The 23854-nt window shown below is 30.9% G+C and overlaps 2 protein-coding genes across 2 annotated transcripts; one reads left to right on the top strand and one right to left on the bottom strand.

Annotated features, from left to right (window-relative positions):
* The first annotated feature begins 415 nt into the window (after positions 1-415).
* Positions 416-2705, top strand: LOC145044048 (small ribosomal subunit protein mS81 (rPPR8)-like). Its single transcript, XM_078992853.1, has one exon. It carries the CDS (start codon positions 553-555, stop codon positions 2515-2517), a length of 1965 nt encoding a protein of 654 aa, XP_078848979.1. The 5' UTR covers positions 416-552; the 3' UTR covers positions 2518-2705.
* A 12845-nt stretch (positions 2706-15550) lies between these two features.
* LOC145040898 (uncharacterized) lies at positions 15551-15892 on the bottom strand. Its single transcript, XM_078988782.1, has one exon. The coding sequence runs from the start codon at positions 15890-15892 to the stop codon at positions 15551-15553; it is 342 nt and encodes a 113-aa protein (XP_078844908.1).
* Between the last annotated feature and the right edge of the window lie 7962 nt (positions 15893-23854).

Raw genomic sequence — 23854 nt, 5'->3', positions numbered from 1 at the left:
CACATCCTTCATATTTCATGAGATTTAATTTTGGGATACTCTGATTTGTGATTTTGACTTTTGGAAACCAAGTTTGTAAACATTTATGGTTTGTGGTTTGGTTTTGAAAAATGAAAAATGTTACCTTGATTTTCGAGATGTTACATAAATTGTCTTCCATCTTGCGATTTCCTCTCGTTTAATCTGCTATTTGGTGATTTTTTTTAAAGTTAAGTTTGACTACGAATTTGGCTAGGTTGACTATGAATTCTTGCTTTGTTGACTATGAAATCGATTAAATGGCTAGGTTTACTATGAATTCGTACTTTGTTCTTCGAAGAGAGCTTGATAGTGTTTTTAAAACTTGGGAGAGTGAAAAATGAAGCTTTCCCAAACGAAAGGTATTTATATTTTATACCAGCCCATCGTGCCAAATATGACATAATAGAAATAGATTATTTTTGTGTTACGTTTTCACTTCATGATCCATAAACCCTAAAAACATATCTCACCCCAAAACCCCCTTTTCCATCAGCCGAAATCACTCTTAATCCTACAATCCCAAAACCAGCAATGAGAAATCAATGGCGTCTCCTCCTTCATCGATGCAAACCAGTTTCCGAGCTCCAGTTCAAGGTACAATCATCAACTACCATTCCTCTTTCTCGCAATCGCACTTTCCATTCACTCATCCCTCACTCGCGTACACTCCCCATTCATTTCCCAAACCCTAGTTTCCCTCGATTATTCACATCGTCATCTGAACTCGCTGTTGAACAAAATAAAGTCACGGATCAATCCGTTATTACATCAACATTGATCGAACTATATTCAGATCCAATCAAAACCAATGAAGATGTTATGCTCGAATTGAAGTCCATACCCGACCTCGCTAGTACTGATTATGTTAACGAGCTTTTTAAAAACCGCAGCTCGGAACCTGGAGCTGCTAAGGTGTTCTTTGATTGGGTTATGTCAAAGGAAAGTGACAACTTGAGCTCGAATTCATGTAATCGGTTGTTAGGTATGTTGGGGGCAAATGGTTTGGTGAAAGAGTTTTGGGATTTAGTTGATATTATGAAGAAGAAAGGGTATGGAGTGAAGAAAGGTGCGTCTGTTAGAGCCATGGCAAAGTTTGAAGAGGAAGGCATGAAAGATGAAGTCCAGAAGCTGAAAGATCTGTTCGCATTGGGATCTATAGACGCTTCAATTGAGAAAATTAGCTCTAGAGTTTGTAAAGTCATTCAACAAACACCATGGGGAGATGATGTTGAAACAAAATTGCAGGAAATGGGTATTGTGTATTCTGGTGATTTAGTTAAAATGGTACTCGAAAACCTTGGAACAGATCCTAATAAAGCTGTTATATTCTTTAGGTGGATAGAGGAAAGTGGCTTATACAAACATGATGAAAAAACATATAACGCTATTGCAAGAGAATTAGCTAGAGAAGATTATGTAGACAAGTTCTGGAGATTGATTGATGAAATGAGAACTAAAGGGTTTGATTTAGAAAAGGCTACATACATTAGGGTTTTGAATCAATTCGTAAGGAAGAAAATGCTAAACGATGCTGTTGATTTATACGAATTTGCAATGAGTGGAAACATTAAGCCCTCAGATCAAGATTGCCCCTTTCTTTTGAGAAAAATAGCAACAAGTAAAGAGTTAGATATGGATTTGTTCTCCAAAGTCTTAAAGATTTATAAAGAAAGTGGGAACACAGTAAAAAATTCCTTCTTGGATTCTGTTCTCAAGTCTTTAACAAGTGTTGGTAGATACATGGAATGCAACAAGATCTTGAAATCAATGGAGGAAGTTGGTTTTCTTCCAGATGAAAACTCTCAAGGTAAAATCGCTTTTCAATTAACTAAAAACAATAAAATCGAAGAAGCAAGTGAGTTTCTTGATTTAATGGAGTCTCCAAGTTACAAAACATTCGGATCTTTAATCCAAGGATATTGTCTTTCTGGACATTTGGAAAAAGCTTGTGATTGTTTTCAAAAAATGATTACAAAACAAGGCCCCGATTTTTCCGGATATCCATTGGAAACAATAACAAATGCATATTGTGCAAAGGAGAAGCCACTCGAAGGGTATAATCGTCTTTTGGAAGCGGTCAACGAGAAAGAAGTCAAACCATGGCATACTACATATAAGTTACTAATAACAAAGCTTTTGGAACAAGGGTTGTTTCAAGAAGCTATTAATCTTCTTGCTCCTATGAAAAGACATGGATACCCTCCTTATTTGGATCCATTTGTGAAGTATGTTGCTAAAACAGGGACTATTGATGACACGTTGATGTTCTTGAAAGCAATGACTGTGAAAAAGGTACCTTCTTTTGCTGTTTATTTGCGTGTTTTTAAAGCTTATTTTAAGGCTGGAAGAGGTAATGAAGCTCAAGATTTTCTTGCGAAATGCCCAAGATTTATTCGGAACCATGTAGAGGTTTTGAATCTGTTTAGTGAGTTGAAACGTGGAAAAGACGATTCTGCCCCTACCCTTACCCTTACCCCTACCCCTGTGGTTGCTTAGGATTAAGAGTTTTTATTATTTGTTTTGGTATGAGAAGTTTAGATGGTTAACTCTTTTTACATTGTTGATTGTTGGATTGAAATCCACATAGCTTTTTGTTATTTAAAGTTGTAATAATATTTTTGCTAGAAATCATTTGTGGTTTGTACCCTTGATAAGTGATTATACCTTATGTGGCATTGAAATGACTTCATGTGGCATTCACATCAAAAATCAATTTATGTTTATTTTATTTTATTGTTTATTTTGTTATTTTAATGTCTGGTTAGTATTTAGAAGTTAGTATCATCAAGTTAGCAAAAATCGTCAATGCCCAGATTAGAACACATGACCTCCAATCTAATTAAATTACTAATAAACTTCTCAAACAATGTGTGAGCTTCAAGTGATCTCGACTCGAATCATCAATGATTACATAAATATAAATAAAATTAAAAGTAAAAATGTAAATATAATTAAGGTTGATTAAGCTCTCGAACTCAACTCGACTTGAACCGAGTCGATTTCAAGTATCTTGTTCAAATCGATTTCAATTATCTTATGAGTTGATATGACATATTACACCCTTAATGTTATCCATATGATAATATGGTGAAGAAAATGATGATGTCATTGTTATCCATACGATAACATGGGAACAATTTGGTGTTGGTGGATATGAGTCGCAACCTCCCTACCATTTTGTTTGTTGTATCATATGTTATGTCAACTTCATATTATTTTATATTTGTTAGGAAATATCAATCATATCATTTTATTTTATTTTCATGTCAAAAAAAAATATCATTTTAATTTTCATGTCAAATTGTACATTTTCTATTAAAATCTTTACAAACATCATAACATTACTCTTTTACTAGACGCTCCTCTACGTTGCCAACTTCACACTATTTAATGCGATGTCTAGGCGGGGTGGTGTTCAACGGTGTGGAGAAGGTGTCGCCTCCACCTCATACACTGTGTTGGTACCAATACCAACCAACCTAATATGCGGTAGAATCTAAATAAAATAAAATTCTTTGGTTTAGCGACAAACCTATCTTGATATGGTGTAAATTAATGTTGGTGACTACTTATAAACAAATCCATTAAGTGGTTACTCTTTTTGACATTCATTCTAAGGAGAGAAAGCAAATGAAGGGAACTTTTAGAGTAAAGAAAAACCAAAATAGATTTATTTATTTTTTAGATGTAGGATATGTTTGACAAAATTAGTCGGTAGTCGGAAACTGAAAATTGTAACTTTTATTTAGAGCTGGAAGATGTAATATTTACTTATGTTTTAAAAAAAATGACATTTGATAACTAATTATATTATTGTTTAAGGGCAACCTAGTAATTTTGTTATAATAAGCACTATTTTTTAATATAAACTAAAAGCATTAAGATCGCGCTCTAAAATGAAGTTTTTTAATTTGATTTTTTTTCGTTAAAAAACACTAAATGCTTTAAGCTCCTAAAAACCATTAAAAAAAAAAAAAAAAAAAAAAAAAAAAAAAAAAAAAAAGTGTGTTTCGCTACAAAATTTTGAGAGATTTTAGCTACATTTAAAGCTTTTATTTTACAACAAAGTTTTTTATTCAAAACTTACTTTAAGTATTTTCGAGACTTTTAACTTTTAATTTTTGGGTATGTTTGGCAGCAGAGATGCATATTCGCAGTATAAGTCGTTCCCGATATAGTTTGGTCTTTTTGAGACTAGTCTCAAAACTATTGGTCTTTTTCGGAACAATCATCGACGGTCTCGAGTCGGTCTTTTTTGGTTCCGTTTTTTAGGATTGGTCTGGTCTCGCGGTGTTTGCGTGTGCCTTTTTCGGTTCGGTTTTGATATTTTCCATTTTTTTGTTTTAGTTTTGAGTTTTTCCGTTAACAAATATGTGATTAACATCAAAATGATATATTAAAATTTACTAAAAATGATACACTAAAATTTAATAAAAAAAAAAAGAAGGAAGAAGTTGGGTAATGTGTCATTAAAAAATATATAATCAACACAAACTATATGTATATAAACTTTGGTTTCCGTTCCTTTTTTTTAGACCGGTCTCAGGCGAACTCGGAACAATTTAGTCTAATGACCAGTTCGTTCTTTTTTCATATTGGTCTAGGTCTTTTTTTGGGACGGGTTCGAGGCCGGTCTCTTTGTTCATGTCTACTTGGCGGTGAACTTTTGAATTATTTTCATTTTTGAGATAAAAATCTCGAACTAAATAAAAGCTCTCTTCAACGCTACAAGCTTAAAACCTTTACTAAACACAAAAGGTTCCTAATTTTACATTTTTGAATGCTTTTAACTTTTTTTAGGAAGGCTAAATCACAAACCCACAACTCACAGTTCTAAATCTACACAATTTTCAACTACATAACTTGAATTCTCGACCACTTAGAGGAAGGGTACCTTTCCAATCACTTGATACCGCTTACAACTATTTTTGTCAAACAAGTTTACACACATAAAAGTTACAACTTCAGGTATTTTTGCCAAACATATCCTGTTTGATTTGAGCTTTTGGTTTTACAAATGTATTTTTATATAAATTTACATTTTCAAAAACATACAACTAATTTTGACAGATATTTCTACAAACAAAAACTACTTGTAGCTATTTTCGCCAAACATATATCCATAGAAACTCAAATTTCCAAATCTTGTTTAAAGTATGATCTTATTGGGTACCATTTGGTTTCGTCGGTTGGAATGAGTTATCTTGTCAAACTCAAATGTTTCCTTTCTTTTAGCTTATTCCAAGCATCCTTTATCAACCCAAATCTATCAACTCAATTAATTCATATTTCATCATGTTGTTACTCCATGCCCTTCTAGAAAAATCATTCCTAAATCAACTATAGCATATTTCATCATGTTGTTACTCCATGCCCTTCTAGAAAAATCATTCCTAAATCAACTATAGCAACTACAAAGCCACATGCAAGTCCATAATGCCCAGATGAAAATTGTGCACATATGTTTTGTACTTTATGCATTCAAGTTAAAAAAAAAAAAAAATACTAGCCATACAAGATAGTGTTGTACCATGTGCAATGTTGATTGTACAGAAAGTGACTCGACTTTCAGTTGTTTACACGCCATTCTGGTAAATGGACATGTGGTCCGGGCCAAAGAGACTCATCGTGAACAAACCGCAATGAGGGTGACCAAACAAGGTATGAATAAGACTTATTGTCTCTTACTAAAGTTTCTTCTCTTTGTAAAATTTGATTCTTGATAGGCCTTTGTCATACAACTCCTAATGCATTTGGTACAAGTTGTTATAGCATGGGTTAATTTGGTTTTTGTTATAAAAAATGGTATGTGGTGTTTAGTATTTACCTTAGAATGAAGCGAGGGTGGATTTTTGAACTCGTGATTCCTTCATGGGTGTTGGAATGTAGCCAAGAAACAATGGGACTATTAATGTTGGAACATTGGATATGACAAATGGCAATCAACTTGTCATCATTATTCAATTAAACACAACATATGAATAAATTTGACTCAAAAAACATTCAACATGAGATTTTATCCCGTCACAATTTTCTTGATTTTTTGTAGGATTATTCAAGATGGATGGACTCACTAGATAAGAAGAGCTTTTAAGAGCAAAGTAAAACTATCTATATTAAAACTTTATAAATATGAACTTTATTTGCTAAAAGTAAAATTTTAATTTCAATAAACATGATTTTTAATCGGACTATAATCTCTTAGTATATTATTTTAAAAGAAATTGGTTAGAATTATGTTTCTAATGTTCAATTTGCCTTTTGTATAAAATGTTTTGATTGACATGTTTAAAAAAATCACCTTCACATGTTTAAACTATTGTATTTGGTTTTTCCAATTGTAAAATTGGTTATTATTGTATTGAAAAGTATAAAAATCACATTCACATTATGTTTCGTCCATGTGAAAGATGTAAGTTCATTTCATACCAGAATATGGTTATATACATTCTTATTGTGAGAAGAAGTCATTTGGACATGTCGGGTATATCAAGGTCTGCAAAATGTTTTCGTGGAAGATTAGGATATTGAGATAAAACGAGGTAGCCACTTTCGATTTTTATTTGACAATGTTACCTCGCCGGTGACTAGTGACAAATTGAAATATGATCGATGATAGGGGCGCCGATAACCAAACATCAAGTGTCCCCACATTGAGATTAAAAAATAGGAAGAAAATAAGGCTTTAATGAGGACATGGACGGACCAAGTCGTTGGCCTGAACACAATCCTATCACTTTATAGTTGTGTGTGTGTGTGTGTGTGTGAGAGAGAGAGAGAGAGAGAGAGAGAGAAAAGGAAGTGTGGTGGCTAGCAAACATCTATAACATTAGCCTAAAGTTGTGCAATATGTCATAAGAGTGGAGAGTAAGCACTTATGATATTGATCTATAAACAGTAAAAATATAGGAGATACCACATGATTCGACAACTATAAATGTATTAAACTACTTAGCCATACTGTGAAGCTACGAGAGGAAGTGATGGAGGCTAGGGTGAGACAAGAAACAACAACTTATGAAATCTGATTTATCTTCATGCATAGGAGCAAGTGTATGATAACATCCTAACAATATGGAAGATTGTAGAAGCTAAAATGATATCTAGGAGCTATGTGATGGTTATACGTAACATATATTATGGATAACCGAACAACCGAGATCGAAAAACCGAAACTTAACATAAAATATTGGTGTGATTTTAACTTTAAGAAAAAAAACTGCAATTTTCGATGTGGTGCGGTTTTATATTGTCAACCTGCACCATTAAAACCGAAAAATCCGCAATATTTAATATATTAAATGAATATATATTATATAATATTTATTTAATAAAAATATATTTTGTTCAACTTCGACCTCTGTAGTTCTTCTCCACTGTGTATGCACTATCGAGAAAGAAGCAAGTTGAAAAGACTGAAAAGTTGTCAAAAAACATCTAGAATCCACCCATCTATCAGGAATAGGACAAAGCTAAACATCACACATCAAAATAGAGAAAGTATCCCACTGAGTCCGCTCAATACCTCCCCTTAGCAATTGTCTAAAATTATCCATACCTCATCCAAGAAAAATACGATCTCTAAATGAAGATGTGCGATGATTATCTAATGCGGACAATCTATAGAAAGAGATATCAAAAGGTAGATCTCCCAACCAAACGTCATGCCAAAAGGAAGTGCAAACCACATCTCATATCCTAACAGGACAAACTGCCTGAAAATCAAAACCACGATCATGAAGATAAGCTAACATCTGTGTCAAGGGCCTAAACAGGCTCTCCTCGGGATCAAAGGAGAAAAGTGTTCATCCAAGCCGTATAGGACTTTCATAACCCTAACCCAAATAAAATTCGGGAAATGAAAGAATCTCCAATGCTAGAAGAGAAGTAAAGCACTATTTTTTTGAACGGCAGTGTAACATTCCGATGTCAAGGTAATTTCAATTTCAACGCTATGTTTGTATATTATTGCGATTTTGACCCTTGAGTTGAGGAAGGTTGCTAGATTGGCCCATTGTGGCAATTTCGTAATTTCACCCAAGTGGAATACGCCGAGCATACGTTGTGTACACTAGGTGTACTAGGGCGTGCCCTAGTACGCTAGGCGTACACCTCGTACTCAGGGTGTACATGAAGAAAAGGCAAACCTTAATTGTTAGGATTTGGTTCATATTGAAGCCTCATGATAGCCTCATATCTCATTCTTCTTCAGTCTCCCTCTGTGAAAAACATCTTCAAGCAACCCTAAGTGAGAAGAGTCCATTTTTGAGCCTATAGGAGTATTTTGGATGTGTGTTTGAAGAAGAAGAAGGTGGTAATACGAACTTGGATCTGAGATTCCTTCCTTGTTTGCAACCTCCAGGAGGTATAAAGCTTGCAACTTTATCACTTCATCTTGTAGATCTAGACATTTCATTCAATTACGTTACTTTTTGTCCTAAAATGGTGATTCGTGAGCATGACATGTTCTTGACCTAATAAGTCGTCCTTTCAGACCTTAGGAAGAGTCTTAAGACATAAAATGTGGTCTTAATGGCTGGTTTTGCTCCATGCATTCTTTATAAGGTCTTAATGCATTAAGATGTTGTACTTTTTGGGATTGGGCACGTAATGGATATGCAAAGTCATAAAGTTGGAAAATTTATGACTCTTGAGGGTAATTTAGCCTTGGATTTGAAAGTTGGATGTGAGAGCTTAAGGCATTAAGCTCTTATTGAAGATTTGGGAAGTATGGGTGTACGCCCTACGTAACCTGGAGTATGTAATGCGTACGCGGTCAACCATCCTGACTATGGTCAAGACTTGAGTACGCCCCATGTACGAAGTTGAGTTGACGCGGATGTGTTGGCTTCATTGACTTGTTGACTTTGACCAAGTTTGACCCAGGGGTATTTTGGGTATTTGAGCAATAATTGAGTCTTGGTCTCTATCTGTTGAATAAGTGACCTGTAGAGCCTATATTTGGAGCAGTTACCGTTCAGCTTTTCGTCAGACTGTGAAGTGAGTCTTCCTCACTATAGATACGAATCGAAAGCACCAAGGCCGACCCAGTGGATTGGATATCTTGTTATATGATAGTATGTTATTATGCTGTAGAGATCTGATAGATCAGTATCCTGGTATATAGGATGTTAGCATGCAGTAGTGATTTATAAATCAGCTTGTTTGTCTGATGCATGATTATAGGTTTATCTGTTATGTGTATGTCGACAACAAACAAGTTAAGTACTTCAGATAAATATCAAAAACAAACTTCGGTGAACTTGCAGAAATAAAACTTCTGAAAAAGTAAATCAAGTGAATACAATATTTAACGTGGTTCGGTCAAGGTGACCTACATCCACAGGTGAACGAGAGAGAGAGAGAGAGAGAGAGAGAGGATATTATTAACTTCCAAGAACAAATACAATCACACACAAAGGTTACATCTCACTTGAGCTCTCAAAACAAAAGAATCTGTCTTGCTTACTAACTGCTCCTAAGGAGTGTTCTCAACCTCACAGTGATTACACTCTTGAAATTTCTGCACACTTCATAATGATCGAGATATTAGTCTATTTATACTTGAGGGATTAAACCTAAAACCCTAATGGGCCAAGCCCATTTTCCCATAAGCCCATGAATGGTGACAACCAATCATATTCCGCCATGCAGCATCTTTTGGAACATTCTTGAGCATCATCATCTTCTAGGCATACTTGGATCAACATGGCACAACAAAGGAATCAATATGACGCATCATGTACCAAGATGGTCCATGATGGCGCAATAGCTTCTTTATGGCTCAATAGTAACCCTATATGGCGCTACATGGATATAAATGGCACAAAAGCATCAAGTATGGCGCACAAACATCAATCTTGGAGTAACAGCAGCACCATGGAGCAATAGGTACGTGCATGGCGCAACTAGGACATGCATGGTGCAACAAGAAGCATCATGGTGAAATAGGAGAACAAGATGGCGCAAGAGGGAGTGCTAATGGTGTAAGAGCATCCCTCTTGACCCATCCCTTTGTCTGATGATCCATTCCTTTCTCTTAAGATCCCTTCCTTTGTCACATGCTCCAAAAACCTCAAGTACTCCATTGAGTTCTAAGTGCTCCAAATGCTTCATGAACATGATTCAAATGCTCAATATTGGACAAGACTTCACACCCCAACACCCCGTACCATACAACTTACTCTAGAGCAAATTGATTTTCAGACCTGAAGCCAAAAAAATATCGAAGAATATGAACAATGTGAAGAGCATTCGTCAGATCCAAAGCTACCATCAAAACTACATCATCGACATAAAGAAGATGTGACATGTTAATGCCCCCAATTGAAATCCGATTGTAAATATTAGCCAGCTTCTCCCTGACCAAAAAAACATGCAAACCCTCCGATCCATAGCCAAAACAAAAGAAAAGGGGAAAGAGGGTCACCCTGTCTCAAACCTCTATGTATCTGAAATTCTTGAGAAGGGGACCCATTCACGAGAACTGAAGTTGTAGCATAAGACAACATCTACATTATCAAACCACACCACAACGATCTGAAACCCATAATCTGCATAATCTCCATCGGGCACTCCCAATAAGAGAATAATAGACTTTTTCAAAATCCTCGTTGAAAATCAAAAAAATGATTTTTAGAAGCCTTACTTCAAGCGACGATCTCGATAAGAAGAAAATGACTGTCTAAAATCTGTTTGTCTTTAATAAAAGTCGACTGCTCCATACTCACCACGCTAGCAATAACCTCTGCCAACCTTAGCTAAAAATTTACCAATAAAATGGCACAAATGCTAAATGATTATTGTAATACAATAAATTAAACCAACTAAACTATTAATTATGTTTTATATATATATATATATATATATATATATATATATATATATATATATATATATATATATATATATATATATATATCATCTTAGGTTATTGTATTTTAACTAATTATTGTGCGGATATCGTATACTATGAGAATTACTAAAATAATACGTTGTTTAGCAATGCGAATACGTTCAACCTTACAAAAATATCATCATTTTCATGCATTCTCGCTAATTATTATTTATTTTTGTTTTCACACATCGTTTTTCACTCATTTTCATTTTGACAGAATACAACCCAATAAAACATTTTGACAGCATTCTGACAGAAATGAGAATAATAATAATAAGTGTATAATAAACTTATATACGATTTAATTAATAGGAATGTGTGTTAATGACAATAGTTATGTAAAAATGAACATATTTTCTGTATCATTCTTATAGCATACGATATCCGTACAATAATTAGTTAGAATACTTATATATATATATATATATATATATATATATATATATATATATATATATATATATATATATACTATAATAGATGCATTTTTCCTTTCATCACATGCATTTGAAACTCTCATAACTTTTTAATATCTTTATAATATGATTATAAATTGGTTAATATTGTTAAATAAATCGAAAACCAAGATTGTAATCCTAAATTAACTAAACTTCAATATTAAAATATCACTTTCTTACTTCTACTTAAAAAATTATTTCTTTAACTTTTAAAATATTATGGTTAACTTATTAGTTTGTATATGTTTTTGTATGTAAACTATTGACATTTTAAAGTCAGAAAGTTTAATAATTTGTATAAAGTTAATTAAATATAATGATAAAGGGTTAACTTAAATCGAAATTTTAATTAAACTTAACAGCAAATCTAAAGATTATTTTGTAAATATCGAAAAAGTTTTAAATTGCCATGTTAAATGTAAAACCTAAATTGTAATCTCAACTTCACTAAAAATATTTCTAAAATTGTTTTTATAATTTTTAAGAGTTTCTAAATAAATTGCTTAAAAATAACTTACAACAACAAACTTAAGAGTAACATTATATAAAAAATTATATTGTTACCTTTACAAACAAAAAAAAGGTTTGATGTTTAAAATAATTATAATGATAGAAATTAAAATATTAAGCAAATACTTTTTTCAAAATAATTAATCACAACAACAACTATAAATAACATTAAACCATAATATTATATTTAATTTTAATTTTTAGTAGCCCACATGAATATATGTCATTGAGACTTCTGATATTATATAGTAATGATAGATGTCTACTTTTTTTTTTTCATATAATTCAAAATAATTAATGTTTTTATATTAACTTAGAAACATAATTATTATATTAAAATTAAGAACAATGTCATTGTTATATTTAAAACATATATTTATAAATATTGCAACTATATAGTTATTCCGCTTAACGTGCGGGCATTTACCTGGTATACTTATAATAGAGACATTTTTCCTTTAGTCACATTCATTTAAAACCCCAACTTTTCAACTTCTTTTTAAATTAATATATTAAATCTAATATTATAGTAATTTCAATATTTATTCTTTATTCTCACTATTATATATTTAGTTTGTTATCTTAAATATGATGTTAAATTCAAAACATAATTTTATAATATATTTAAAACTTATTTTTTCCAAATAGTTAAAAAGTTTAAATAAGATCTAAATAAAAGTGTCAAATTAACAAAAAAAAAAAGGAAAAAAAAACTTTTTATAACAATAATTTTTTCCTCAAAATAAATTAAAAATATTAAAAATTTAAATATAATATTAAATATAAAACATGTATCAAAAGATAGTTTTAAATTTCATTAAAAATAATAAAGGTATAAATAAAATGTTAAATATATACCCTATATCGTAATTCCAAATTCACGCAACATATACATATATTTCATTGAAATAATATAACATAAAATATGTTTATCTAAATTGAGTTTAATTTTATTTTCACGGGTAACGACTATTGAGATGATGCAACTTTAAATATAATAATATGGAATTTGTTATTTTATACCCATAAATCCATTATGAAAGTACTTTGGTACACCCAAGTTTGATAATGCTTATCATTTATTTAAAATACATAGAATGTTTTTATAATACAATAGTGTAAGAAACGTGCGAAATATCACTTAGTCTATATATCATATTATACTTATAAAATAGACATTTTTCCTTACACCTCATGCAGTTGAAACCACCACAAAAATTTGCAAACACCTCATGCATTTGAAACCTCCTATTTTAATCAATAACACTCAAAATTCTCTTAATAATGATTAACAATTCAAATGTTTTATAACTTCTAAAATATATTTAATAAAAAATTAATAGATAGTCTACTTTAAAAAGATCAATCTCTTTGAGTAGACACAAAAATACAAATCACATATAAAATTCACAAATAAAGCAAGTTTAAAGTTCTTTGTGTTGGTTTGAGGGTTTTGGATCATTTTTCCAGTTATTTTATTATGTTGAACTTTTTAAATTTATAAATTTGTTATATACTAATTTTTTTTGTATTTTCTTGGTTTAATTATTCTTTTAATGTAAATTAGATTAAATTCATGTTATCGATCATACGTTATGAAATATGATATATATATATATATATATATATATATATATATATATATATATATATTATTTAATTAACTATTGTATGCATGTTTGTATGTTCGTGTTGCTTCAAAACAATAATTAATTAAAAATCATGGATATATCATATTATCCATATTATTTACGTAAGCCTCTTTTAAAATGCAAATTGTCTATCTTATCACTTTATATTTTAGTATATATTTAACCTTTTAATTATAATAATTAGTGCTTTTTAAAACTTTCTTTCACTTATTAATAATAATGAGTGGTTTTAAGAATAATGAACAATAATTATAAATAATAAAATCAAAATTTAAAAATCATGGATATGTCATATTATTCATGCAAGTCTCTTTTGAAATACAAATTGTCTATCTCATCACTTTATTATTTAGTATATGTTTCACATTTTAATAATAATATTAAGTGTTTATTAAAAATCTTCTTTAATTTATTATTAATAATAAGTGGTTTAAAATTAATGAATAATAATTTTAAATGATAATAACATCAAATTATAAATTACATTTGGCTACAAATAAATTCTATTTTAAATGAACATCATTATTGAAATTAGAAAATGATCGCATAAGTAAAAATATAATTAATCAATCATAATAATTATTAAAAATAATACTAAATAGATAATAATATTTAATTCTGTTAATGAGGAATACATGTTGATGTCAATGAATATTATTGTTCAAAATAATTAAGATTTTATATATATATATATATATATATATATATATATATATATATATATATATATATATATATATATATATTAGTGTAAAAATATTATCTCAAAGTTAATGTTAATAACATAACCATTTTAAACATCTATTTCTAATATTTTAACAATATATTTTTAACATGCGCTACGCAACGCGTGGGAAGTCGTCTAGTATCTTATAAAACAAACATTTTTTCTTGAACCTCATGCATTTGAAACTTTCAAGACCGTTCAACTTATATAACTTAATTTATGATTAATTGAAATGTTGTGATTTGTAACTTCTAAAACTCTTCAAATCATGCTATTTAATTGATGGGTTAGCCTCTATAAGAACATTATAACTTGCATATTGCACGAATATCAACACAAAATGATAAATTATATTGGTAGAGTTTGAAGAGTTATGCGAGTGGTTTAATGGATGTACGAGAGCAATTGCAACTTTTCCAAATATGCAAGTAAATGCATATTTGATGCATGTAAAGTTTTATATAATAACCATGCTTCAAATTTGGGTATGTGTGTAAAGATATACTCGAGACAATTTTTTTTTTGGGAAAGGTGTAAGATTTTATTAAAAACTACCAAGAAGCTAGAAAAAGAAACATTACAATATGATAGAAGCTAAAGCAGGATTATGGAGCCAAGCAGTCCAAACAAGCTTATCTTTTCTACACCTATTAGAAATTAAAAAAATGTCCTTTCAAAAATATCATAAAAAATAAGATTTCCTTGGCAATACCGTTCCAAAAATTATGGAATTTCGAAAATTCCAAAGGCACCAAAAGGCTGATATTACTACTGCATCAAAAGCCTTGCATTGACCATCTCTCAATTGAAGGGAATCGGACCACGATAGGATATCAAAAATGGTAAAATGCTCAGGTAATTAAACATCTCACTCAATTACAATCTTGCTCCATATATCAATCAGCTCCCTAAAACCTGTAAAAATTTGATCAATCGTCTCAACAGATGTGTGGTATACCAGACATAAAACAAACTCCACCTCAACCCCGTGATATGATAATCTCTCTCTTGTAGGAATACGTTCTAATATGATCCTCCAAGTAAGAATATTAAGCTTAATACGAACCCCATTATTCCACCTGGTCTCAACACCACTAACTAGATGTAAGCTAGAATCAATAATAGAGCGAGTTGCAGAAATAGAAAATATGTTTGAGGTATCAGCTATCCAACCCAATCTGTCCTTCCTATCCTCCAAGTGATGGTTTTGCACGATCTCTAAAAAAATAGCCCATTAACTTTGCTCTATCCCTCCCCTAGGCATACAACAAAGATTTATCGGGTCCTAACCAATGCTAACTCGATCTCTAACAGTAGCGGATTTATGGTTATCCAAAGTGTAGATTCTATGAAAAGAAGTAGCAAGAGGGCGGTCAAGTAACCATTTGTCATGCCAAAAATTCATAGCAACACCATCTCCTACCCTAATGGGGCATAAAGAAAGAAGATCAATTCCACGGTCAATAAGATTAACAAGCATACGGATAAGATTATTCCAGATCCCCGAAGAAGAGCCACGCAGAGAGAGGGAAGAAAGACCACCATCAGCCTCGTAAATGGTTTTGACGACCCGCGCCCACAAAAGGTTAAAAAGACGGAAAAATCTCCACCGCCACTTAAACATCATTACACTATTAAAATCAAAGAGACTACCAACTCCAAGACCCCCACTCCTTTTGAAGCCATAATTTTATTCCACCTTACCCAATGTATCATTCTATCATCAAGATCGGCTCCGTAAAAAAATCTAGCCTTCAAAGATTCCAATTGACGAATAATTGTAACCGGAGACAATTTTTTAAAATTTTGTGTTATGGATCTTTTTATAATTACAAGATGATGAAATGAGACTGATAATTACTTATCATGAGCTTTTGGTAAATCAAACTTTAAGCTATTTATCAGTTAGATTAACTTTGTTAACATGTATGTATCTTTATGTTGTATTTCTCTTTTAAGTTAAGACAATCTATTTTTTTTCAAAGAGAACATTATTCAACATGTATTTTATGCTATTAGTTATATTTTATGTTAGTTTCTATCGTTTATTTCGTTGTAAATAACATCGATGGAAATTTTGATAATTGATTTAAATAAAAAAGAGTTTACAATTATTATTCCAAATTATTGGTGATAATGACGAATTAGAATGAATGTTTTTAAATATGATATGACTTTATTGTTGAAAACCAATGATTATTTATATTTTATAAAATTATATTAATTATGTTCTCGCAAAATTTTTATGTATGTATCCATTTTTTAAATGTTTTTTTTATCGTAATAAACATAGTTACTCCATTATATCTTATTACATTAGTCAGTTTTTTTTTCTATTCGTTCTTCACCGTAAAGTTAAAGTAACAATAAAGAAAATATTAATATTTTTATAAGAAAATATAAGTGATAAAAGTATACTTCACGTGTAACACTCATCACTTCTTAGTGCACTCTTAACATGTTTTTTTTTGATTGCTCTTAGTACTTAACAATTATTATAGCTTTGAGTTTCAAATAACTATTTTACTTGGAACTTTCATTGTCTTCCAATATTTCATAGTTTCAAGAACAAAAGTAAAAATACAATACTAAAGTATAATAATTTTTTTAAAATATAGTAATGAAAAATTTTCAAACAAGTAGTTTTTAATTAAATAAAAATAATAATAGTTTAAAATAACGTAAAACTACAAAATAGATTATATTACATTAAAAATGATTTTTATTTGAAATAATAATAATAATAATAATAATAATAAATGAAATAAAAATACTTAAATAAATTATTTCGAAATCATTTAAAATTACCTACAACTATTATTAAATTAAACACTTTATTTAATTCAATTCAAACACAACTTACTATATATATCTTAACATATACTTAAAATAATTATAAAATTAGTTACAACTTAATGTTAAAATCATTATTTTAAAGATAAATTCCAATAATATTGTTATTATAACATATAGTAATTGTTAGTAGTTATATTACATTATTCCATTAAACTCAAGAGTTTGAAACTTCTATTACAGCTCAAAAGTTTTCTAGTTTAAAAATATAGTTTTCATTCCAAATTTAATGTAATTAGTCACGCGTTTTTATTTTTCATTACATTCATGAGGTTTTTTTAAGTTATGATTATTAATGTTCGATTCTTTTTTATTTTCTACTTATTTATACACATTATAGCTGTATTTGTATTATATAAATAAGTTTTGATCAAAATATATTTGAAAATATTTGTGATTCAAATATGAAAAGAATTGAAAAAATGAGTTTTGTCTCTCACACACACACACACACACACACACACACACATATATATATATATATATATATATATATATATATATATATATATATATATATATATCATTGAAATAATATCACATAAAATATGTCTATTTAAATCGAGTTTGATTTTATTTTCACAGGTAACGAATATTGAAATGATACGACTTTAAATAAAATAATGTGAAATCCGTTATTTGATACTAATATATCCATTACGAAAGTAATTTCGTACACTCAAGTTTGATAATGTTTATCATTTATTAAAATACTTAGAATGTTTTATAATAAATCAGTATAAAAAGTATTAATTTAAAGTTACTAACAAGAATATATTTATTTTAATAATATATATATTTCTTAATATTTTAATTACACATAATATCAATATAGTCTAGTTTAACTATAATTGTTAAATAAATTACTCATATGTTTAAACATAGCTTCAAGCTTTTGTAATTTCTAACAAAATTTATAATATGATTTATAGTAAACCATAACAAAATTCAAAGGGAAATCAAGCATGAAAAAAAATTCAATGATTAAATGTAAACAAAATTGAATGTTTGTTACTCTTTCATGTCATTATCCTTTTTTGTAAGGGCAAATGTCATATTAGCCCATTAAACTTGTTGTTTTGGGTTTAAAAGGTCACTTAATTGTTTTTTTGTTACATAATGGTAATAAAGTCACATATGACCGTTGTAAAATGTCCTTCTGTTACCTGTTACAGTATAAGATATATACTTGGTGCCACGACACAAAATGACGGTGCCATGTCATTAAATGTAATGGCCACATGTGTTACCTTTAGATTGAATCTTTTAAATAAGCTGGTTTTCAGTATTCCCTTTTCCACTTTGGTTGAACTCTTTCAAGAAAAACCATTGTTTCCACTTTCCACCAAAATTCTTATCGATGACTGTATTCATCTTAATCAAAGTTTATTTCCTAGGTGCGTTCATCAACAAACCTTTTTGCTACTCAGATGGTATTCATCATGTATTTGACGATATCGATTTTGCTGGTATGACTCACAAGGATTTTATTGGTTTTCTTGAACAATTCACACAAGAGAAGTGTCAGAAAGTTTACTATTGTCAACCGGATTTAGAAATCCTAGAAGGTTTAACATTGATTTCAAATGATCTGGAATATCAAGAGTTTATAGACATTGCGTATAGGTGTGGAGTACAACTACCTGTGTACATGGACCATTTTGGTACTCATCTGCAGGTATTTTGTGATGTAGTAAGTAAAGAAAATTACAATGAAGACAATTGTTTTGTCATGTCAAACATATCAATGGAAATGGAAAATGGTGTTGACCTAACTCTAATTGAGTTCATGAGTCCACATAAGAGAAACATAGAAGGAGTAACGTATGATGGAATCAGTTAAGAAAATGAAAATGAGGATGCAACAGAAGTTGAAAGCCCACAAGATAATGAAGATGACAATGTCCTAGATGTGAAAGGTCAACCAAGGTTCATTGAAGACATATCTTGGAAGAAGTAGTTGCCAGTTCTAGGTATGAGGTTTACCAATCCTAAACAATTAAAATTCATGCTTTGTAATTATGTTGTAGCCAATGGGTTTTAATTGTATTATGAAAAATATGAAAGTAAGGTGGTCTTTGTTTTTTGTCCGCAGATCTTCCTGACCTCTTCTGTCTGCGCGGCGCAGACTACACACAAACATTAGTCTTCGCAGACTGTTTGTTTTTTTGAAGACTGCAGATCTAAAAATGTATGCGTGCCCTCTTTTTGGCGCAAATGTGGACCGGAATTTTCTAATATCTTCAGACATCTTCTAGCTTAAAAAACACATATACTTTATTTTTTAAATTTATATTTATTCCAACTTTATTAGTGATAAACAATTTGAAAAAAAAAAGTTACAATACTTAAAAAAAATTTCAACGATAGAAACATGATATTTTTGACAAATTTATAAATAAAAGTTTATTATAATAATGGTCGTTGAAGTTGTTTATATATATATATATATATATATATATATATATATATATATATATATATATATATATATATATATTCTTATATTTTTTGTACCAAATTTTATAAAACATTATTTAATAAAGCATCATCAATATCTTAGAAAAATATTGATGGCATGTTTTTAATTGATTTAATTGAAAAAATCGAAGTTTATTTTCATTCATTTATATATAAAATTCTTTGATTCCAAATTACAATGTTTAGGTATAACTTTATAACCAAAATTGTTGGTTTTTTTCAAATATGTACGTTAATTTATACCATTTTTATTTTCACTTTTTATACAATAATACAAAAAGTTGATTTAGTTTTGTTAATTATTTATAACAAAGTCATAAATATATTAAAAAGTCACTTTGTAGTTTAAAATAATCAGTTTATTTATATTTTAGTTTATTTTTGTAGTCTGTACATGTTAAAAAACAAATAGTTTTCTTTTTTCAGACTGCAGACGTTTGGTCCAGCTCTTCTGTTGCAGAGGTCTATAGATGTAGTCCACATACTATAGACATTTTGCCTCAGGAAAAACAAACATCACCTAAAATATTGTTGGTTAAGTGTTGTGATGGTGAATGCACATTTAGGCTATGGGCTTCATGGATGCGTGATGAGTAATCATTCCAAATCAAGTCCCTTATTAATGAGCATAATTGTGCCATAAATTTTAAGTTAGGGTCAATATTTAATTACAAATGGATTGGTAGTCATTTCACAAGGGAAGTTCTTGAAAATGAGAACTGAATGTGAGAATGCTAAAAAAAGAAGTAAAAAATAAATTTGGCATTGAGGTTAGTATGGGACAGTGTAGAAGAGCAAAACAACATGCAATTTCTCTTATTGAAGGCACCATAATAGAAAATTATGCAAAGTTATGGTCCTATGGTGACGAGATTAGAAGGTCTAATCCAGGCTCAACAGTTAAGATGTTTGTAAACTCTATGCCAGATGGGAAAACCTACTTTAGCAGGATATATATATATATATATATATATATGTGTGTGTGTGTGTGTGTGTGTGTTTATGTACTGAAGTAGGGTTGGAGAAGTGGATGTAGAGGGATTATAAACTTGGATAGTTGCTTTTTAAAAGGAATGTGTAGCGGTTAGTTGGTATGTGTTGTTGGGAGGGATCGAAACAATCATATATACCCAATAGCTTGGGTTGTGGTAGCTGTGGAAAATAAGGACAACTCGAAATGGCTTCTAGAAAATCTGAAAGAAGACCTACATCTTGAATCCGGGTTTGGTAAGACATTGATGTCAGATCAACATAAGATAAGTTTGTGTGAATTATGCATTACTAAATACGGTCATGTTCTAACTGTCAATATGATGTTAATACATGGGTTAATTGAGGCAGCGAAGGAGTTATTCCCAAACATAGAACATAGGCAATGTGTCAGGCACGTTTTGTCCAACTTCAAGATGAAATATCCTGGTGCTCATTATGAGAAGCTATTTTGGAAGGCAAGTACGACATCAACTGAGCCACTTTTCAATGCTATGATGAAAGAGGTTCAAATGTTGATCCCTGCTGCATATATGCATCTTATGGGAAGGAATGCAAAGTCATGGCCCAGAGCATTATTTCGGGAAGGAAAGGGAAGTGATGTTGTTGACAATGGCTTATCTGAGAGCCTCAAAAGTGTGCTTTTAGATGCAAGGAAGAAGCCCCCATCATCACTATGCTGGAGGATATAAGACTTTATGTGATGCATAGGATGTGTAGTTTGAGATTAAAAGGTATTAGATGGGGACGATTTGATGTATGTCCAAACATAAGACTTGCCATAAATGAATTGAAGATACACCAAAGGTTTGTTCAATTTGTGACATTGTTATATATTAATGATGTTTTCCATACTAACAATGTATATGTTTTAGGTATTCGCAAGTGTTGCCTAGTGGATTAAATACCTTTGAGACAAGAAACTTAGGAGAGTCATATGGTGTTGATTTAGAAAAAAAAACATGTACATGTAGGGTATGGCAGCTGAATGGATATGGTTGTGTTCATTCAGCGGCAGCCATATGTTATGTAAACAGGAATGTATAGGCCTTTGTGGATCCTTTGTATCGTGCAACCATATACATGAACACCTATAAGTACTCCATAGGAAGCATGAATGGGAGTGCAATGTGGCCCCCCCAATAGACTACATACCACCATTGCCACCACTTAAAAGGAAAATGCCAGGGAGCCCCACTATTAAGAGGAAGATGGACATTACAGAGGTCAGTGGATCACATAGAGTGTCAAAGGCAGGAAAAAGGATTGCTTGTGGTGTTTGTAAGAAGGTAGGGCACAACAAGTCAACATGTGATGTAGTTAGAAGACCCCCAAAAGTAAAGGTAAAAAGAAAGATGAGTCAATATGAAGGTAGAAGTGGTGTGAATAAGAGGAAGATACAAGATGATGGAGAAATGGTGTTAAAAAGAGGAAGGAAAATGATGAAGGTGGAAGTGGTGTTACCAAGGGCAAGGGACATGATGAGGGTGCAAGTGCTTTTAAATAGGGGAAGGGAGAACAAAAGCTTATAATCAAATTAAGGAAAAAATCAGAGAGGATACTAAAGAAAAAGTTGGCAAAAAAGGTGCAAGGAAAAAATGGAGAAGGTGATTGATGTGTGTAAAACTCACTTAGTTTTAATCCTACTTTAATTATCAAATAACACACAAAAGGCAGTGAACCTATCAATTGTGGTATAGCTAAATAAGTAGGGTATCGAACATAGGGAACGACAAATTAAATTAAAAACTAATTCTATCTAAGTTGATTAAGCAAATAAGGGTTTTTTCTCTAGTTTTACAAGACTAGAAACTTACTAACTAAAACTAATGCAAGACTAGAAAAGAACAAATTAACTAGATTCAATAATGGGAAAGAAACTTCTGTTTAGTTCAACTCGGTTAACTTTATGGTTGATTTTAGGGTAATAGTGCAATGGATTAATTCTTTCGTTGGTTACCGATTCAAGTGATTAGGTTTGTGTTCACTACCCTAATCCTTAGCAAATTAACTAATTCAAACAGTGGCCAATTGCTCAATTTAATTATATTTACTAGGTTAATTATTCGGGTTAAGTTAGACTTGCAATAGCTAATTAATTCGTTATTCTTAATTAACCTCTTGTTTGATGGTCATCTTACAAGCTTGCACATGAGTTTACTCAATTTCCTTATTAATCCTAGTTTCATGTTCATTAATCCTAGACATATGGTATAGTAGTCACATATCATATGAGGTCGATAATCAATAGATGTTCATGCTAATCAATTATCTTCCTATTAACAGAAAATTAATTATCATTCATACACAAGGTTCTTTAGCAAGCTAAAATAACAATTAATCACCAATTTGGAATTAATCCTACCAATCAATCAAACCATATTGTTAACTTTGTATTCCCAAACAGAAGTCTAAAGAATTAAGTTCATAACTAAGGTAAATAACAGCAAACAAATAAGTTCAAGTTGCTTAATCATGTTGACAAAACAAAAGAATTAAGTAGAATGGTGAAATTATGCCTTAATTACTCTCGGGATTGGATTCTAGCTTCCTTGGTCGACTTCTAGGGTTCTTCTGGCTTCTTATTCGCAGCTAAGCACTTCTGAAACTTCCCAAAATTCTCTCTTCTCGAATTGTAGAGTTATCTTTATATATGCGTTCCGACTCGTCGAGTCATAGGGTGACTCGTCGAGTCCCTCTCACATTCTTCGTAATCCGATAACTATCTTGACTTCCGAATGATTATCCTTCTGATTCCGCGACCGGACTCGTCGAGTCAAGGGGCAACTCGACGAGTAGAAGCCTTTTATGGGTGTTTTCTTTCTTCTTTCCCCTCTTGAGCTCCTAACCGCTTCTCTTGCTTCCTTTCGCTTCCAAGCTTCATCTTTGGACTGAAAAACATAATTTAACACTTTTAAGTACCTTTTGTCCATAATATGCAACAATTTAGCTAATATATGAATAAATAAACTACACTTAATACACACTAAATATGCACATATCAAAATACCCCACACTTGTCTTTTGCTTGCCCCCAAGCAAAACTAAATTTTAAACACATTAAAATCACATTAATAACTCCAATCCAACCCAGCCATTATGCCAAGACTGCAACGCATGCATTTGTGTCTAAAATTCCTAAAAACCCCCCATACTTCAAATACTCACGATCCTCATAAACATTCGCCCACTCACCCCGAACTATGCTCATTTTATGCAACCCTCCGAATCCATCCTCAGAAAACCTCTTTACCCTCAAGGTATT

This window comes from Lactuca saligna, chromosome 4, assembly GCF_052625555.1.
Source record: "Lactuca saligna cultivar CGN05327 chromosome 4, ASM5262555v1, whole genome shotgun sequence".
Classification (NCBI taxonomy): Eukaryota; Viridiplantae; Streptophyta; class Magnoliopsida; order Asterales; family Asteraceae; genus Lactuca; species Lactuca saligna.
Note: the sequence above shows the minus strand (reverse complement) of the source record. Positions and strands in the feature narration are given on the sequence as shown.